Source organism: Ruditapes philippinarum, unplaced genomic scaffold, assembly GCF_026571515.1.
Source record: "Ruditapes philippinarum isolate M1 unplaced genomic scaffold, ASM2657151v2 ctg2331_1_1_1_1, whole genome shotgun sequence".
Classification (NCBI taxonomy): Eukaryota; Metazoa; Mollusca; class Bivalvia; order Venerida; family Veneridae; genus Ruditapes; species Ruditapes philippinarum.
The window spans coordinates 333,805-353,811 of NW_026863580.1; the positions used below are offsets into that span (position 1 = coordinate 333,805).

General features: G+C 31.8%; 1 protein-coding gene across 1 annotated transcript; it reads left to right on the forward strand.

Moving 5' to 3' along the window:
* Nucleotides 1-15,423: 15,423 nt before the first annotated feature.
* On the forward strand, nt 15,424-19,620 carry LOC132722572 (CD166 antigen homolog). Its single transcript, XM_060707093.1, has 4 exons — nt 15,424-15,738; nt 17,792-18,106; nt 18,949-19,109; nt 19,585-19,620. The coding sequence occupies exons 1-4, from the start codon at nt 15,474-15,476 to the stop codon at nt 19,618-19,620; spliced, it is 777 nt and encodes a 258-aa protein (XP_060563076.1). The 5' UTR covers nt 15,424-15,473.
* The last annotated feature ends 387 nt before the right edge of the window (nt 19,621-20,007 follow it).

Consider the following 20,007-nt stretch of genomic DNA (forward strand, 5'->3'; position numbering starts at 1 on the left):
TGGAATAATAATGTCGTTATTGATACAGTAAACTAATTTTTCACAATAATTTATTCCTGTTTGAGGCAATATTGTAACGGAAAATTATACATTCGGCACCAGAAAACCTAATTATTTGGGTCATCAGCAATTTCTCTATCTAGTCATAACACCGTCAATAATGGCAAATTACCTTTAAGTACAAGAAAAAGTCATCGACCATGATGAATACAGCAACGTTCAAAAAAATTTAACTATAACCAAATGTCTTTTTCAGATTTTTCTATGCTCTAGGTCAGTGAAAAACAATTTTGAAAAAAAATGTCTGGTAATGTCCAAAACATGCAATTAGTTTGAAAAAATGTTGCTAGACAGACTCAAAATTATTTTTACGATATCTTACTACTGAACTATGCTTAATTTTCAAACAAACCATTATTAAAAACATTGAGATTTTGGCTCAAAACGAAGGATTCGCCGGTCAAAATTACATCTGAGCATGCACTTTTTGTCTAGGTCTTAATGTTACATAAAATGAAGCAACATTCGTTTTTTATTTTGAAATATACAATCCATGACTAAAATACCGATAATTCGCTGAAAATATATTTAAAAAACTTAGTCTGCTATACATTTTCGATATGTCAGATGTAAAGATTATTTCAAGGAACATTTTCTTTTAGCATGAACAAGATGAAGATATATGAACCTGTTAGAGAAGGAAGTTCATGTTGTCATTACTTAGATTCATTTTAATTATATTGAACATGAATTATTGAAAAAAATGCTATTTGATTTATTCCAAAAGAGTTATGTTTGGAAATGATTCATTTTAGTTATACAATGGTATGTTAAAACAAATGAAATTTTAAAAACTAATTTGAAAATTTGTACAATAGCATACATGAAATAGAATCCTAATGGAACGCCTATTCTGGAAAAAAATAAACATGTTTCAAGCTCAGCTTTTGTGAGGCATTACATAATTGTAAATGTATGCTACGCTTATATCACCTAGCACCGGCTTGAGCAGAATGTTTTGATATAAAGTGGTCCTTGATTCCAAATTAAGCAACAAGCATAGATGTAATCATACGACGATTGTCAATAAACATTCAATCTGCATTCCCACCATTCAATATGATCCCCAAAGTAAAAGAAATGTTGAAAGGGGGTTTTTTTTTAAAGGAAACCTTTTTTTCCCGGAAATGGGGAATTTTCAATATTTTAAATTAAAAAAGGGTTTTTTTTTGTTTAAAAAATATGAAACGCTATAAATTTTTAAAAACAAATTTTTATGAATTTTATCTTAAAAAACCAAATGGGAAAATTTGCTATTTTTTTTAGGTTCCCACAAAAAAAAGTGTACACAAAAAAAAATTTAAAATAAAATGAAAGATTTTTAATTGTTTTTTAAAATCCCAACAAGTCCCTTGAAGTTTGGGTTTTCAGCCAAAAAATTTTTGGAAAAATAGTAACAGTCAGAATAAAAACTATCTACCTTTAGGTGTTTATCGTTTTAAGTCTTTGCTCGACTTGCACCCGGCCCATTTAATTTGCTTAAAAAGAAAGGGCTAAAAGGGCGATTAGTTTTTTGTAAAAAAATAAATTTTCATCTGCTCTTTTTGCCCTATGGGGAATCCCCTTTTCTAAAGGCCCCTTTTCCTAATAAGGAAAACCTTGAACTCCTTTCATTTTTTTAAATGACAAAAGGTTTTCATTATACATGTTACAGAAATAAAAAAGGGAAAAGTTTTTTTTGGGTATTCAAAGAGATATAAACTGTAAAAGTATAGATAAAATTAACCCTGGTTTTTTTCTTTGACGACAAAAAACTAAAAAGCATTTTAAATTTATCATGATTTAAGGAATTTCATTTTGGAAACAAAATTTTAATTTTTCAAAAAAGAACACCCCATAAATAGGGCCCAAATTGGAAATTTTTTTGTTTTTCAAATAAAAACATTAAAAAGAAAAGAAGACAAAAAAACAAATCGGTAAAAAACACCAATTTTAAAATTCAGTAAGGGCGGCCCATGTTTGTTTTAAATTGGGCCGAAAAAAAAAGGGGGCCCCGGCCCCCGTCATTTCCCCACATCTTTAGATGTAGAATCGTAGCGAAATATAAAGATATTATAAAGAATTGACCAGACAAATTAATTTTAACAGGATGCTTAGAATATATTTTTTTGTTCAAAATGCGAATAATATCTAAAAAATAAAGAAACAAATAAAAAAATCCACGGTCTACAAGTCGCACCACTTCAGACCAGCGAAGCCGGTTACTCCAAACAATGCTACGTTATTAAAGTCTCATCTTAATGTAATTAAACAATATTTCACAGATTTAATAAGTACACATGTTATTATTTAAGAAAGTTTCACAATAATGCAATTAAATAAACAAATACACCAACGCATAATATTGGCTGTTAATTATTGAACGGCGATAATTATCACTTTTATAGAAACCTACTAAAACGTGTTCTGAATAGTAAATATTTTTTTGCAGTTTGATTCTGACTTTCAAATAAAAAGGTGTGAACGTAGATTATACTTGATGTACACATTTCAAAAATATAAGCAACTCTTTTGAAAAGTAAATTCTAAATCAGAGGTCAACGTATGTTGCTGCGTAGTATTTATTTACATCGTTATCGTAGCCTAATATTAATTGCAGGCAAAACATTTTTATTGGCTGCTCAAAAACTTAATTTGCATAATTTATTCACACAATTGCTGGTGTCTAATACAGTGCATTATCCATTTAAATTGTTCCTAATTTGCACCAAATGTACATGTCACACTATATACTGACGATTTTTATTGCTCCGTGTATGCCTCTGTGGAGAAAGCATACACCGACAGACCTTTTGATCATGAAAAAAAAGCCATGCGCAATGTTTTCCTGATTAGTTAATCAACCTGTCAAATATTCTGATGACGAAATAGACATCTATTTTTTTACACTTCATCAGCTTAAGGGGAAATCAAGCTGCACACCTGTCATATTATACTGTAAATTACAGCATTTCTAAAAATAGCACTTTTTTCAGTTTTAAATGTTAAGTAGATTTATGATGTTTTTGTTTTATTGGATTAAATTTACTTTAATAGAAATTCGTATCTGTGTGGGAAAGGGTTACGTGGAAAAAAGCTTTAGGGAAATGGATAAACTCGAGAATATGCGTAATTACAGGGGAATCTATTGGTACCAGTTTTGACTGGATTACTAAATAACCCAACGGAAAGTTTTGTTTTCATACGATATTAGTCTGGCTGCCGATTTTCCTGCGCCATTCTCATTTTTTTAGCGCCAATGGCGCAAAATCGCGTCCTCATCAGATCTCTGCATATTGTATTTTACTGAAAAAAAGATACATGACCGGCGATGTACCCGATTCACAAATACAAAGGACAGCTTGTCTAGCGAAAATTAAGTACAAAATAAAAAGATTTATTGGCAATTTGAAGGAGTTTCTCATCCAAATTAAATTGACCAAATAAATTAAATGGTTAAGCAGTATTGCTTAAAATTTTCAGCAAAGCTTTAAAATCGAACAAAAAAATTTAAATTTAAAGTCGCGGCGTTAAAATTTAATTAATAAATTTAAAAAAATTTTAAATTTTAATCATTTTTTTTAAAACTTGAAATTGGGTTTAACATATAAAGAAAAACCTTTTAAATTGGGAAAAATGATAATTTTTTAGTTAACACATGTACAACCCTCCAAATTTCGGGGGGAAAAAATTTTAGTTTGAAAAAAAGTCCAAAATGCAATAATTTCAAATCCCCCATATTAAAATAAATTTTTACAATATTTTTTATAAATAGTCATCGATTTTTGTAAAAACATTTTTAATTTCATCATGTATGTATTTTAATTGTACCCTATTAAGATTACCCCTGTAAAAAATTCTTCATAAAATATATTTCTGTTTTTTACCGTGTTTTAAAACCCCTTTCTGGGAATTGGGGGTAATACGTCATAATCTCGGTCTCGTCTGTCTCGCGAGAGTGAAAGAACGCCAAAATGGCGACGCCCATGAACTTATTTCTCAAGTAAAAAATAGTGTCTTAAAACACGAATTTCTCAGTTATACGGTTGATTTCAACAGAAAAACTGTCATGGTAAATGATAAATATTTATATAAAACATACATCACTCTATCAATTCATTCCTATTTCTTTAAATGCACATTGCAACCAATCAAATACACATGCATATTTTTAAAGTAACATTATATATATCCACTTATCAATGGACTTTGAAAAGTAGCTTTTACATAGTAAGTGTTAACGCCGATGCTCGGGTGATAAGGATATCTTCGAAAAGTTGAGCTTAAAATAGTCACAACAAAGATTAAGGAAGGAATGCATAATTTGTATATATTAATTATGTCTCCAAAATGTACTATCCCTGGTCGTGCACCTTACCGGCACGTTCCGCTTCATTGCCCAAAATGGCCACCAGAGCTAAAAATAGAAAAATCTTGTCCGCCCTTCACAGTTCAAACTACTGGTGGGATTTCAACCAAACTTTACAGGAGTGATCAGTACCATCCCTAGTTGTGCACATCACCGGCACTTTCCGCCTCGCTGCACAAAATGGCCACCAGAGCTAAAAATAGAAAAATCTTGCCCAACCTTCACAGGTCAAACTACTGGTGGGATTTCAAGCAAACTTTACAAGAGTGATAAGAACCATTCCTAGTTGCGCACATTACCGACACGTTCCACTTTGCTGCACAAAATGGCCGCAAGAGCTAAAAATAGAAAAATCTTGTCAAGCCTTCACGGGTCAAACTACTGGTGGGATTTCAACTAAACCTTACAGGAGTGATCAATACCATCCCTGATTGTGCACATTACCGTTACGTTCTGCTTTGCTGGACAAAATTGCCACCAGAGCTAAAAATAGAAAAATCTTGTCCGCCCTTCACAGATCAAACTACTGGCGGGATTTCAACCAAACTTTTCAGGAGTGATCAGTAACATCCCTAGTTGTACACATTACCGACACGTTCCCACTTCGCTGCACAAAATGGCCACCAGAGCTAAACATAGAAAAATCTTGCCCAGCCTTCACAGGTCGAACTACTGCTGGCATTTCAAGCAAACTTTACAGGAGTGATTAGTACCATCCCTAGTTGTGCACATCACCGGCTTGTTCTGCGTCGCTGCACAAAATGGCCACGAGAACTAAAAATAAAAAAATCTTGTCCGCCCTTCACAGGTCATACTACTGATGGGATTTCAACCAAACTTTACAGGAGTGATCAGTACCATCCCTAGTTGTGCATGTCACCTGAATGTTCTGCTTTGCTGCAAAAAATGGCCGCCAGAGCTTAAAATAGAAAGATCTTGTCCGCCCTTCACGTGTTAAACTACTGGTGGGATTTCAATGAAACTTCACATGAGTGACCTTACATAGTTTTGGGAGACATATTTTTTGTGACAAAATCCTTTCTAGTTTATCAATTATTTTGCTTAAATTTTGATACTTTTAGTATTTGCTGGCAGTCAAGTTTACTTCTGTGACAGTATAAACTTATTTATTTAATAAACTTGTGAAAAGTTAGGAGTTGTCAGTTTCAATTAGGGTCCAGTTAGAGTTAGAAGGTTTAAGAAAGTTATACAAGTTTTCAACTGAATAAGAAAGTCTACAGTAACAACAAAACCTTTGAAGTATTTATATTATTTTGATGTACATTTATCGATACAAATGTATATAATTTGTTGAATTTATCAGTATTGAAAAAAATACTCAGATATCTGTGTACATCTAAATTATTTGCAAATAACCATAATTTATATCTAGATTTTTTATTGTGAGTTACTGGTAGAAATATTTTTTTATGATTCAGTGCTTACAGTTTAAATGATAATTCAAAACATTTTCTTCAAATATGAAAAAGGACGTAAATCTGACAAAAAAACAACAACTTTGTTGTAATAACTTATAGCCCATCCCATTTTGTACTATATTAATATGTACAATTGTTTTTGCGTTATTCATATCTTACATGTATTATATAGTTGCAATAAACTATTATTAAACCACAAAATGCTTTAGTTCCGTTGCTATACAATATTATTTAATACAAATTTTATCAATGGTGCATTGGTTTTTGTGCTAGAAAAAGAATGCTCGATCTATATAGACAAAATAGCCAAACTTTTTAATATTTGAACAACACGACATTCGAACACTATACTATCTGAAACAGTGAAGTATGACCTTCACAATAATAGGATTCGTATTTCAAATATTAACATAACTTAGGTCATACATTTTTGATTGTTGAATGAAACATCTGTAATCATATCAATAAAAATACGAGGAGTTATGTTGAACAACAGTGGCAGAGTTGTTTACATTGAATTCGGGGGAATCACTAACGTTTCGACATCATGACACAAAATACACGCTTACCACTACTTTTGCCAAAGGCGGCGTCCCTCTCTCCTTGGTTAAATGAAATATTTTGCCTGTTTTGCCTTCCACAAAAATTTGTCGACTTCATCTGTGGTAGATACAAACATACAATTACGTTCAGTCGTCAGTGGTTTCTCAGTCTGTTATACCGTCATTGTTGTGGTTGTTGTTAGTGTTCAACTTTCAAGTCATGAATATTAATGAGGTATTTGCGAATAAAAATTAGGTCCTTCCGACGGTGCCAATTTTCCGCTAACCGTTAAAACGGGTATCTATGGAGCAAAAGGTCAAGGGCTTGTTTGCGTCACAAAACCAAATAAAGTCTTCATTTTTTGTTATTTTTTCGATGTCTTATTTGATATTCACTTCAGCCTTTTGAACTTATTATTCATGAATAACAAGTATTAAATGCTGAATATAAACCAGAAAAGGAATAGGTTAAATGAAAAGAAAAACAGTCATATTGTAATGAGTCATATTTAACGTCTACGTTGCCATTAATTTCCTTCTTGTATTGTGTGCTATATTGTGTAATGTGAAGACAAACTGAATGACATACGGCCAAAAATGTATCATTTTCCGTTATAATGTCACGTTTCTAATCGGTATATGCTTAAAGGCAAATATTCATTCGGATAACTTGATTTCATAAATGCTACGGTAAGTACTTGTTTATAAATGTTAGTGTTTACACTGTTTAATAAACAAATGCATGTTTCATAGATATCCCAGATCTATAGGAATAAAAAAATTGTCGTTATTTTTGTTTTGTTGTTGCATTAGCATACATTATAGATAAATATATGTTTCTCTTATATTTGATGGAAACAATTACAATTTTCTTTTTATGGTATTTTTTCTTCATAGCTATATATGAGGGTAAAAGATAATTATAATTGTCTTATCATTTTAGGTTGCTTGAAATATGATTTGGCAAGCGTTACTCCTTGCTTTGGTAACAAAATGTAAGTCTTTTAACGTTCATTCAAATCACATGAAAGGACCACAAATTAAATGACAATTCATGAGAAACGTTTCAGAACATCAGCCAATGTTAAAGTTTCGGTTCTATTAAACCTTGCCGTTGTCATAAGTGATTCTAGTTTTTTGTTATTTTCAAATTTTAAATACCAACTATATCTATTTCTTAAATGATTTGTATTTATTTTCATCGTTCTTTAACCACTTGCCCCTCATCGCTGTTGGTTCCGCCAGGAATTTCGAATATTCAATGTAAGGAAGCAATCCAACTAGCTTACGGAACGTTTATGGTTCTACCTCGGTGCCAATGCTTTTCTGAACATAATTGTGATTTTATGCTTAAAAAAGAAATAAAATATAGATTAATAATCGACACGTTTATCTCTTGTTTTGTCTTTTATGTTTTATAGTTTGGAGGTAACATCCATAAGTAATTTTTTTAAATATATTTTGAATTAATTTTTAATTAATTCTGCCACTCCATATTGAGGTTATGACATGCTTGAAGTAAACAGTAAAAGAAAAAAGGATAAATATTTATATTAAGAGCACGACTAAATTGATTTTACAATTTAACTATTTTAGACGTGTAATTTATAATAAGTAAAACTTCAGGTCGCTTGATTTTCTAAATAAAGAACAAAACAGGCATGCAATTGAAGTCATTCGAATTTCTTTGATGCGCACTAACATAATATAGGTCATATGGCGGCAAACAGGAACTATAATTTTGGCCAATCTTAGGTGTTACACACTTGAGCAACAACAGGGGTCAAAACCATCTCACCTGCTGAGAGTTGCAGATCGATCCCATTTAGTCACCTCGATCACACAGGTAAAAACGGTCGCTTCACTTCTGATGCTTCAATCATTTAAGTCGTCCCTCAGCCGCAAGTGGGTTCAATGAGAGAGAAGTTCTTGTTACTTACACCAACATTGAACTAAACATGGTAGTTTCAATGATGGAGATCATCATTGAAACTACCATGTTTAGTTCAATGTTGGTGTAAGTAATTATTTTTATCTCTTGTTCTGTCTTTTATGTTTTATAGTTTGGGGGTAACATCCATAAGTAATTTTTTTAAATATATTTTTGAATTAATTTTTAATTAATTCTGCCACTCCATAATGAGGTTATGACATGCTTAAATTAAACAGTAAAAGAAAAAAGGATAAATATTTATATTAAGAGCACGACTAAATTTATTTTACAATTGATTAATTTGATTAATTGTTCATTGTTTGTGCAGTGTAGTTCACCAGTACATTGTAACACAATTGATTACACAAATAGTTTAGTCATGGACGTTGGACATTCCTTTAAACGTTCTTGCGCTTTTTATTTATACAAACTATCATTGTGCTATTTGCAACCATGTAACTTTCACAAAACATAAGTCCTTTTTTTAGACTATAATTATAATTATACTTATTCATTATTTAACAAGAACACCGCAAAGTTCGGAAACATTAATTGGGTTGGGAAGAGACTCATTTACAAAAGTTTTCCGAAACTTGTTAAAATTTAATGTAAGGGTCGATTACTCACATACTTATCCGCTTTAATGGTCTTTGTTATCATACATATCATCATGCAAAGTTTAATAGTATCGTATTTTGCAGTTTTTACTCTGCTATATCCCAGTAAGTTACCCTTGCATGCATACGCTTTTTATATATTGTTCCTATTATTATTTTATCTATAACATGTTATATGTCATTGTACGCGTGTTAGCCTTTATTATATATCAAGATGCTTGTGTTTTTTTTTACAGATTTGACATCAGCGAATCCTATTCTATTACCTGAATTTAGTGACGTAAAGGAACACACCAGTTTAGAATTGACATGTTATGCTTCAAAACATACAACTGTAACAAATTGGTTTACTTTAAAGTACAGTAATAAATATTTAGTCTTGAGATTATCGAAGGAAGGAGAATGTACTACAGAAGGATTTATGGCTGATGATACAAATCTTGAAAGCAGCTGCTACAGTAATGGTACATTCAAAGTAAATATAAAAAGCGTGGATATAAGAAACCAAGGTCAAGTTTGGTTTTGCATTGAGGAATTTAAGCAAAGTAATTTTGCTAACATAAGTGTCCAAGGTATTATTTCATCTTTTACTTTTTGTTCTTTGGTGTTTGAAAGTTAAAGCTTGTCATGCGTTTTGTAATGTGAAAAGACATAATGCAAAATGAATATTTAGTCTAAATGCCTATACAATACATATCATACTACATGTATTTACAGAGTAAAAAGATAAGAGAAACAGCATCAGTATTCAGTAGCGTTTAAAATAAAATTATTATACTATGTACAGGTAGTGAAGTAGAAAGTTGTGAATTCAGCAAAATGTTTGAGTTAGAAATGAACATGAACGCCGGTGACGCAACACCGGTAGAGCTTAACTATGGTTCTAGGGAAACATGAATACTTCAAATATTCCGATGACGATGAATTGACGATGATGAATTTGTTATCATGGTGGTCATTAAAAGGGAAGAAAAAGAGAAAATACAATTAGACTAATTATTGTATTTTCTCACTTTCTTCCTTTTTAATGACTTTTACATAAAACAACTATTTTGTATATCCAGTAATTTTGTAACTCTACTTAATAGATTGTAGCATTTCTTCTGATGTTTCCAACAATGATTTCCAATTTACATGTGAGTGGTTGGGGTTTAATGTAATAACTGTTTACAAGTTTGCAAATTTAAAGAATTTAAAACTGACATCAAGTTTATTCTGCGTCATTTAATCAAATATATTTCAGAAATTCACTCTAGTACTCACGTTTGCCGTAAATTACAAAAATTTTCATAGTCAAAATAGGAAAGTATAGTCAAAATATGGTTTAAACACTTAAAATCTTATACATGTATATACTATAACGAGTTAACAACTGATTGCATGAGGTTTAAATAAATTATGACAATAATTTTTATGCTGCTTTTTCCTTAACATTTCAGAAATTGGATACATTACTTTCAATGTAGAAATACTTTTCTTCATCTTGGTCAAATTATAACTGCTAATTAATGCTTATTTTCCCAGAGTTTCGGTGAATTATATCTTGTCTTGGAACATATAAATGAATCATTATCGTTTACAGAAAAAAGAAAATAATACAGAAAAATAAACGCAAAAAATGTTTTTTCTAGTAGACTACAAAGTATATTTTGAACTCCAGTTTTTTGTTTCAAGTGTTATAACTGTAGTAAATTGGCTATAAGGCTTATTGCAACACTGATATTCAATTCAATGTTTATTTGGCGTAAACAATTTAAAAATACACGACCCAAACAATTAAAAACGTAATACAAATATTTCCTAAGCGTGTTGTGATCATTATTGAGAAGTTTAAGACTACAGTAACTCAAGTTTTATTCTGAAATCCATCTTTACAAAACATGCACGTGAATGTCATGCTTGTAGACATGAATGAATTAAAAGTACCTTGCACAACGCTATGCATCTTAAATTCAAATTTTAGTTATAAGCACACAATACATAATTATTATTGTAGATGACAATTTTGCGGCATTTAAGGAGGTCAGTACTTAGGATTGTTTGACAGTAAATTTAATTTTAAGAAAGCAATCTATTCTATAAAGCACACAGTCTTAGACCTTAGGTATAAAGGATTTGGTATTAAACATTTAGATCTTTTTCAAATTTAAATATTGGCCATACTGCTTTATTATAGAAATGATAGCACTTCTTGTCAGGAACTTGATGACCTTCAGTTTAATTATTCCTTGCATTGATATTGATCAACTATGTACCTAACTTGTGACAGTCACGACCTTTTGTCAAAACTGCCAACACATGTTAAATGATACAAATGAATGTTTTTATTTTTCGTCATCAAATTTTACTTTCCTTGTTTTCAATTTTAAGATGAAATCACCAAAATTTACAGTTGTCAACAGGGTGTGCAATATAGGTCAACCATGACCCTCTTGTTCTCGAAATTTACTTTTGTGCTTTTAAAATGTGGTTTTATAATATTTAAACATTTTGGTGAAAAAGAGACGATATTTATCATTTGATTGCTTACTTTTCCCAGAAATTAAATTCAAATTTCTAAATGTGTTATGTACCATATCCACTCTGTTACACCGGGAAATATACGTAGAAACTCGTCAAAGAAAGCATTCATATTTGCAAAATTTATATTTACAGATATGCAAGGGATATATACATGATCATATAAACTTGGATAAACAAAAAAAAAATATGCAAATGAATTATTTAATCATAAATTTATAAGGGTTGAATTAAAACAATATTTTCAAATTAATTGTCCTTAACTGCCTATAGATCTTTTTACAATTGTTGCATACTTTATCAAAAAGGTGACATGCTTTGGTATTAATTATAGATCAAAGTCTTTCCAGTAGTTTATACAAAAATAATTACAATTGAAATAGATAAAAATACTGTTACGGACAATAAATTTGTGATTTTGATTAAATTCTTATTTTAACCCACCCACAGAAAAATACACCTTATATGTACCTCCAAACAAGAAGTATCTTTAAAAAAAGATACTCGGCCGGACTAAAACTGGTTTATTTGCATATCGTATCTTAGGAAACATAAAAAAGAATAATTAGGATAATGATATTGAGGCTTTAATTGAATTTTGCGTTTTAATTTTTTGGAATATTAAAATCATATGCATATGTTGGTACACACGAAGTATTTTAAATAGAAACAAAATGTAAAGTCTGAAGTTAATCCTTTAAAAGTAAAGACGAAGTAATAACTACAAACAAAACAATTCATTTTTACCGTCATGTAATTTTTTATTTCTATCATTGTAAATGCCATTTGAACTTAAAAAAAACATGTATGTAATTGGACTTTAATCAAATCGAAATTTCAATAGAAGGTTTTTAAATTAGAAATCTACAATGTTTCTTTTTTGTTACGAAATACCCGAATACACCTTTGGAAATAACAAAAGATTCATAAGTCCAATAAAAAAAACGAAAGTAAGCTTTCTAATATAAAACATTGACAAAAATGTATTATAAATAAACCATTTAATCATTAGCAGTTAAATAAATACTTCATTAATAATTAAAATACATGAACATTAACTTTGTATCCAGTTCACATAAATACCGGATAATACCGGATAAGTTCGTTTACTTTGTGTGCTTCCCGCTATTTTCATGCGCATGACTAAATGGGATTGTGGACGTTATTGTAAGTGGTGGTTTCGTTAGTGTTTGACAAATTTATAACTCATTAAAGCAACGTAAAATAATCTGCAGGATGATGCATGTTAATGTAGAATTTATAATGTGTAGGAGAAGGCATGGTTAAATGGAACTGAAGCATCTTGAATTTAACTTCATAGCGGATGAACTTATGAATGTAGATAGTTCGTTTCCAAAACTCCTTTAGACCAAATAAAATTTGACGCGTATACCATGTCAGAAAAAATTCTTTATGTTATTTTACTAATTTTTAAATAGCTAATCAAATTCCGATAATTCAGATTGTAATTTCAAAATGTCCAATGAAATTTTGACATATCCTGTAAATTTTACAGGAAGTCCAACCGAAACAGAAAACCTTCTATGAAAAATGTGTTACGTAAAGGATGGTTTCTTGTGATTAAAACCATAGTAAGTCAATTAATTTTTAAATTGCATTAAAACATGGACAAATGTTCGGACAAATTTAAGTCTAAGCAATTGTTTTTCTTGTTTTGTCACAATTTTCAGTCTTTGCCTGTTAAAAGGTATTTTTACATTAAAAATAGATACTAAAGTTATATCTGTGACATGTGTTTTTATGTAAAAATGCATGAAAATTGCAAATGCATCAGTTTTGACTGCTTAAAATATAGTATTAGTAAGTTGAAATTTTCATCTTTTGGCAGCCATCTTGGGCGCTATCGTTCGCAACCATTTATGCCTGAAAATCAGACAGGCTTTAGAAAAAATCACTCGACTATAGATCATGTATTTACCTTAAATTCTTTGATAGAACTAATGCGTGTGAAAAAAGTAAGCTTTTTGTAGCTTTTGTTGATTTTTCCCGAGCTTTTGACAATGTAAATAGAGCCCAACTTTTTCAAAAATGATCGATAATGGTATTAATGGCAAATTCCTAAGGATTATTCGCAACATGTACAACATGTCAATCAAATGGGGAAGTTTCCTCCATGTTTTCGTGCGACTGTGGCGTGAGAAAAGGGGAAAATCTTTCCCCTCTCTTGTTCACACTTTTTCTTAATGATTAACTCGATTTTCTGGAATCTAAATGTAATGGCGGAATTTCTTTAGAATGCCAAAAAATATGATAAACAAGATCAACAAGGAAAGGCGGCGTTCAATAACGCAAATTGACAATATTGATAGTTTTTGAATACCGAGTATGGTGTGCTGATGAGCCTGCAGACCTTGTGATGAGGAATCTTGGCCCATACCTCTATGATTGCATGTCTTAGCTCCTGAACTGTTGTTGTATAGAAGTGGTGTAAAGAAATGGTTGTCTGCAGCATATCCCAAGCATGCTCAATTGGATTTAAATCAGGGGACCTCGCTGGTCAATCCATGCGGACTTTAGTTGCCTCCTCAAGATATCGGATTGTGATGTGGGCTCAGTGTGTACGGAAGCTGTCATCCATAAGAATGCAATCAGGACCGACTGCACCAGCGTACGTGCGTACATGAACGTCTAAGACTTCATTGACGTACGTTACTGTCGTCAGTGTACCGTTTTCAATGATGTGTAGGTCGGTTTTCCCCTGCGCTCTTATTCCCGCCCACACATTGACTGAACCCCCGCAAAACGGTCGTGTTCTGCAACGCATGCTGGAGCTAAACGTTCATTTCGACTTCCCAAAACCCTAACCCGTCTGTCCGTGAAGTACATACAAATCCTTGACTCATCGGTAAAGAGGACCAATCATTAACTGCCCATGTGACATGAGTCTGCGCCCATTGCAAACGCTTTTTAATATGGCGTTGTGTCAACGGAATTCGAATTGCTGGCCTCCGTGACCTCAAACCCGTTTCTAACAGGTTATGTGCTTACACACACAGCAGTTGCATTCTAAAAGTTGTTACGTTAGGTCGTAGCGTTCGGGAACCGTTGACGCCTGGCCTGAAGGATAATAAATCGGTCCTGGGCTTGAGTCGTGGAACGTTCCCTCCGACGTGGTCCTGTTAGACATTTCCAGTCATTTGAATCGGTTCCATTTCCTGGAGACAACGCTTTCGGATACCCCCAAAGGACATGGGCAACTTGCCTTCGTGAACGGCCAGCCTCCAACATTTCAGTACTCCTGTTCATCTCATCTTAGCTAAGACGACAGCTTACCTGTCGATTTGCCATAATTTCGAACACAGTTTTACAATAAAACGAAAAAAGTATTGCTGCTTGTTCACGTTTAAGTGAAAGCACATGGCCATAAAACACCAAATTTCCAAATCGATAACTTAAGTAAACGATGATAAGGTCCCCGTACAGGTGTATCGTAAGCAGAAATATTATTTTAATATGATTATAAAAGAACGGAAATATGAAAAGTCAAAAAGATGATCCTTAGCAAACTTTGAGTTGTATACATGTACTATAGCTATGACATTAATGTTTGTTTGTTTGTTTGTTTCATTTTACACCTTTTTCCAACAGTATTTCAGTCATATAGGCGGGTAGTTTCCTAACCATCGTTCCTGGAGAGTTACACCAGTACTAGACTGCCTTCCTCCGTGCAAAGCATCTCCGGGGATCGAATCCGCGCCAGAGAGGTAACTGGATTAGAAGTCATCGACTCTAACCCCTCGACCACGGAGGCGGTAACATATATGGATGGATGGATGGATGAATTTACTGCATGAAAATATCGTGCACTCATGTCACGCTTTATATATTATATATCTCTTCAATTTTGCATTTTTTACTTAAATTTTCAATGTGCTTAACAATATTAAAATAAAAGTTTAATACATTGCCAGTTGTCTTTTTCTTCTTTCAGTCCCCATCAAGTATGTGGAAATTGAAAATAGTTCCGAAAGGTTCATAAGGACGGTAGAAAATATGAAAACAACATTAACCTGCATGCCATCGACAGGACGACCTGCTGCAAGTATTACGTGGAGAAAAATGTCCAAGACAGGCATGAGCATAGACTTAACACAAACTGCGGTATACAATATTACTGAACTAGATAATGGTATGTTAATGTCTAAAAGCAGCATTGATTTGAAACCGCTACGATGGGAAAATGATACCCGTATATTTTGCGAAGCGACGAATAATATATCAAATGTAACACAAAAAGAAGTTAAACTTTATGTTCAATGTAAGTTGTAGTTTTTCTATTTTGTCTCCTTTATTTATTTACTTAACAGACATCAATTTTTTAGATTAGTAAATTAATAATTCATTGAACACTTTGAAAATTGAAAAGATTGTTATTGAATGTTCTAGTTTTAAATATGTAGTAAAAGCTCTGGCGTAGGGAACTTAAATAAAAAGAGCTAATAGATATATGTATGCACATGCTTCCGCAAAATGTCTTAGCAGAACATTGTTATCCAAATCTTACAGTTAAAGTTATTATATACAACTACATTTTGTCGTTTTCAGTCTATTAAAAAATGTGTTTGTATCTTTCGAACATCAATACAAAATACTAACATATAAACAATACAAAATACTGACATATAAATTATAACGTTGTAATTTCCCTTCAGAGCAGGCGGAGATTGAACATTCTATGCTATGTCTACAAAATAAAATGTATTACAACTTTAAAGTCATCACCAAAAGTAGTACACATTTTTACAAAGGCTATAAAAAATAACACATTGAATGTTTTTAACCTATGCATGATTAAAGAAAAACGGACAAATTTCAAAATATTCAAAAATAAAAATGGTGTTAATTTTGTTATCGTTTAAAGAGAAAAATAGAATGCATTAGTATGGATTTTAAAGATTTTATTAAGTAATTAAACATATAGAAGAATTTAGTTATGATATTCATATTTTTCTCAGATATTAAAGTACGGTAGTTCTGTAATCTTCATTATAGCATAAAATCGGCTATTTTCCCCTCTTTTGCCCGTGTTATAACGGGACCAAAACCATGTGTTAACATAGTCACGCGCTCTTGTTATAGCCCGGTTTTACCTATGCGCAATACATACAGGGCCAAGTAAACAAACAAAAATATGACGATTTGGCCTGTTTGAAAAGTGTTAATTGAAATTATTTATTAGAGGGCCTCAATCGCATAACGGCTAACTATGCTGGAAATACGGCGTATAGACATCGCCGCTAATCTTAGTTGTCGTCCTTTCTAAGAAACGGACAGTTGTCAATGTAAACAAATATCTTTCATTCAGTTTAACCCTCCGATTAACTTACAAAACAAGATAACACAAAATGAATATGAGAAAATGTTGTTCTATTGATGTTTATATTGATAAATGCTCTTTGAGAGAATAATGTTAAGTGCCTGTTTTTTTAAATCTTGTGTTCTTGAACAAAAAATGATTCTGTCACTGATCTTTTTTCTACCGTCAAGCTGAAATCATTCTAGAAATGTCTGAGGGTCACGTTTTGTCTTGCGTAGTGTTATTTAATTTGTTTTCTTAAGTTAACAAATCACTAATGTTAAGCTTCGATAAATCAATCAAAATTCGAAATTTTGTTCGATTTTGACCATTTGTATTTTCTAAGTTTTTGGCCCCGGGAAAATAAAACGCATTACGTAAAACATGTACATTTGAATAAATACCGTCAAAGCACAAGGATTTTATGTATGTTTCTTGTATAAGATAAACATCATGAATCTGTTTTTAATAGCGTCAACGCACGTTTATTTCGTTTTATAAAGTCTGCTAAGTCCCTCGGAACTGTTGGAGCCCTCGCCCTTCCGGGCTCGGGCACCAACCGTTCCTCTGGACTCTGCAGACTTCATATTACGGAAAACGTGCGTTAACCCTATAAAAGTATATTTGGTTATTTTATTGATGTTTGAGTCTGTACTACTTGTAGACATGCAATTATCAACAGAATATAGCATGTATAAAAAGGTATTTCGCACAATAAAAATGATTGCTATTGATTTTTTAATGGCAGTAGACTGATTCCTTTGTACATGCATCTTATGACAGGAGCATGTCATTACTAATAATTCACTTAATATCCTACACATATAATTTTACTTTCAAGAAAGTACAGCTGTTTCAACGGAAACTAAGTTGTGACTTTAACATGTGATTATATATCTCCTTTATTGTATTATACGAAACAGGAATTTTATTCATTAAACATTTCAATATTACTGAGACGTTTTTACTTTTATTACGTTTTGTGAAATTCCATGATATGCATTTGCAATTTCAGATCCTCCCGATAAACCGCACTTTGAATACGTTGCACAAAATGAATTTGCAAGACATGGTGAATTACAATATAATAAACTAATCGTTAAAGAAGGAAGCAGCTTCACTGTTTTATGTAGATCCGACGGTGATCCTCCCCCAACATGCACATGGAACATTTCAAATGACGTGAAATCTCCGAATCTAATATTTACAAGTATTACGAAGGAGGACATAGGGTTGTATGAATGTACTGCAGAAAACGTAATTCAAGTTTTCCTTAAATATGAAGGAAAAAAGTCAACATCCAGGGCAGTTCTTGACATAGACGTACTATGTAAATTGATTTGTTGTCTCCCATTTGTAAATTATTTCGTTTAATCAGACGTATTTCATGGAAAGACTTGCAATTGTTGTACAAAAATCTGGAAGAAGGGTGGTCCTTCTGGGGTTATGTTTTCAGCGTCCTTGTTCATTGTCAAAACTTCAAAAGGCATAGACACTTCATAAAATCCAAATTTATTTCTTTACAATCATGTAATTATTTTAGAATCATAATAATGTGAGTCATTTAATTATATATCCATTTGTGTCCTTTTGGGCCTTCTTTTTATATGCCTTTAAAGGGGGACACAGGCAAAATTTTAATTTCTTCGTTTTTATTTTTTTATTCATTCTGTAAATATCCTCAAAATGAATACGTCAGACAGTCACAGGAACAAAACTTTTCTTCTTATAAAGAATAAAAAGGTGGTTTCCTAACTTGACGCATGTGGGTCAGGTTAGAGCGTTAAAATTTTACAATAGTTGTCACAGTGAACTTTGGAAACGTTTAAGAACATGTCAAATGAATGTTTAGGGTTTGATGCAATCATACAATATCCAAAATATCTGTTATTGTAACTTGCAGGATTTGTTCAAGTCACATGACTAGTTTTAAGACTACTAGGTGATTCTGTCGGCGTCCAAATTTCGTTCAACATAATAATATAGATATATTTACCCTTCAATCCCAAAATATATAGAATTTATACAGAAATTTATGCTGGACTTTAACAAATGTGATTTTAGCGTGTTTTGAATACATTATATAATTTTGGTATTTTTGTAATTTATTTGCCCGAGTAACCATTTAATTTCATTGGTTTATATTATTTTGAATATATAATCATTTTTTAGATCCAAGTAGAATATTAAAGTTCAATGTTACTGACGTAGAAAAGAAGAATACATATTTCGAAGTCACTGAAAACGAAACCATCCACTTTGTCTGCGGTGTTGACAGTAATCCAGTATCAACAATATCGTTGTCGTTTAAAGAGGAAGAATTGTGGCGCAATGTATCCAAAGGCTTTATTTATGCACATAAAGTCGAATCATGTTTTGATGCTGGCGTTTATACATGTTCAGCACAAAACAAATACAATACCAATCCATCTACCAAAGAATTAAACGTACGTGTGAAATGTAAGTTATGTTTTTTTCTAGACGAAACATGTTTAATCTTATTTATTTCAAGGTAAGTTTGTCACAATAAGTATGTATTGATTTCTGAAGTTTCTGTAATGCGACCGCAAAGTGTTCTCATATGATCAGATGAATAGATACTATATTTATATTTTTTTAAAAGAGATATTGTAAAACAATAATTTAGGTATATCCTTAATCTTTGTTTTATCTACCAATCCGCCTTGTAATCGACAGGCTTTATCAGATTATTTGTTTAATAGCTATTTGTTAGTATTCGCTCATTGCATATTTATCTCATCCATTAAATAAAATAGTAGTCATTTTAATTAAATTTGGACATTTTAGATAGCGTCGCAAGTTTCACTTAAATTAGGAGCATAAATTTTTACATACAAGTTTTTTTTTGCGTATTGTGATTGGTAAACATTTATTGTTCTGATATTTCAGGTACACCACTGTTATCACCAGAGTTTAAGCTGAAAACAAACATTACAAGTGCACAGAATGTGACTGTTACTTTTCTTTTCAAATCTATTGCATATCCAGAACCGATACACGAATGGTGTAATTTTATCGGATCGTCCTGTAAAACATTAAATAATGACGAGAAGTTCGAAATCACAACACATGGTCTAAACTCCAGTCTCATTATCCGCGACATAGCTGAAGACGATTACGGGCGGTACAAGATGAAGATATACAACACAGTGGGCTCTTTGGAACAATTTTACTTTTTAAAAGCACACGGTAAATATTAAATATGTTATA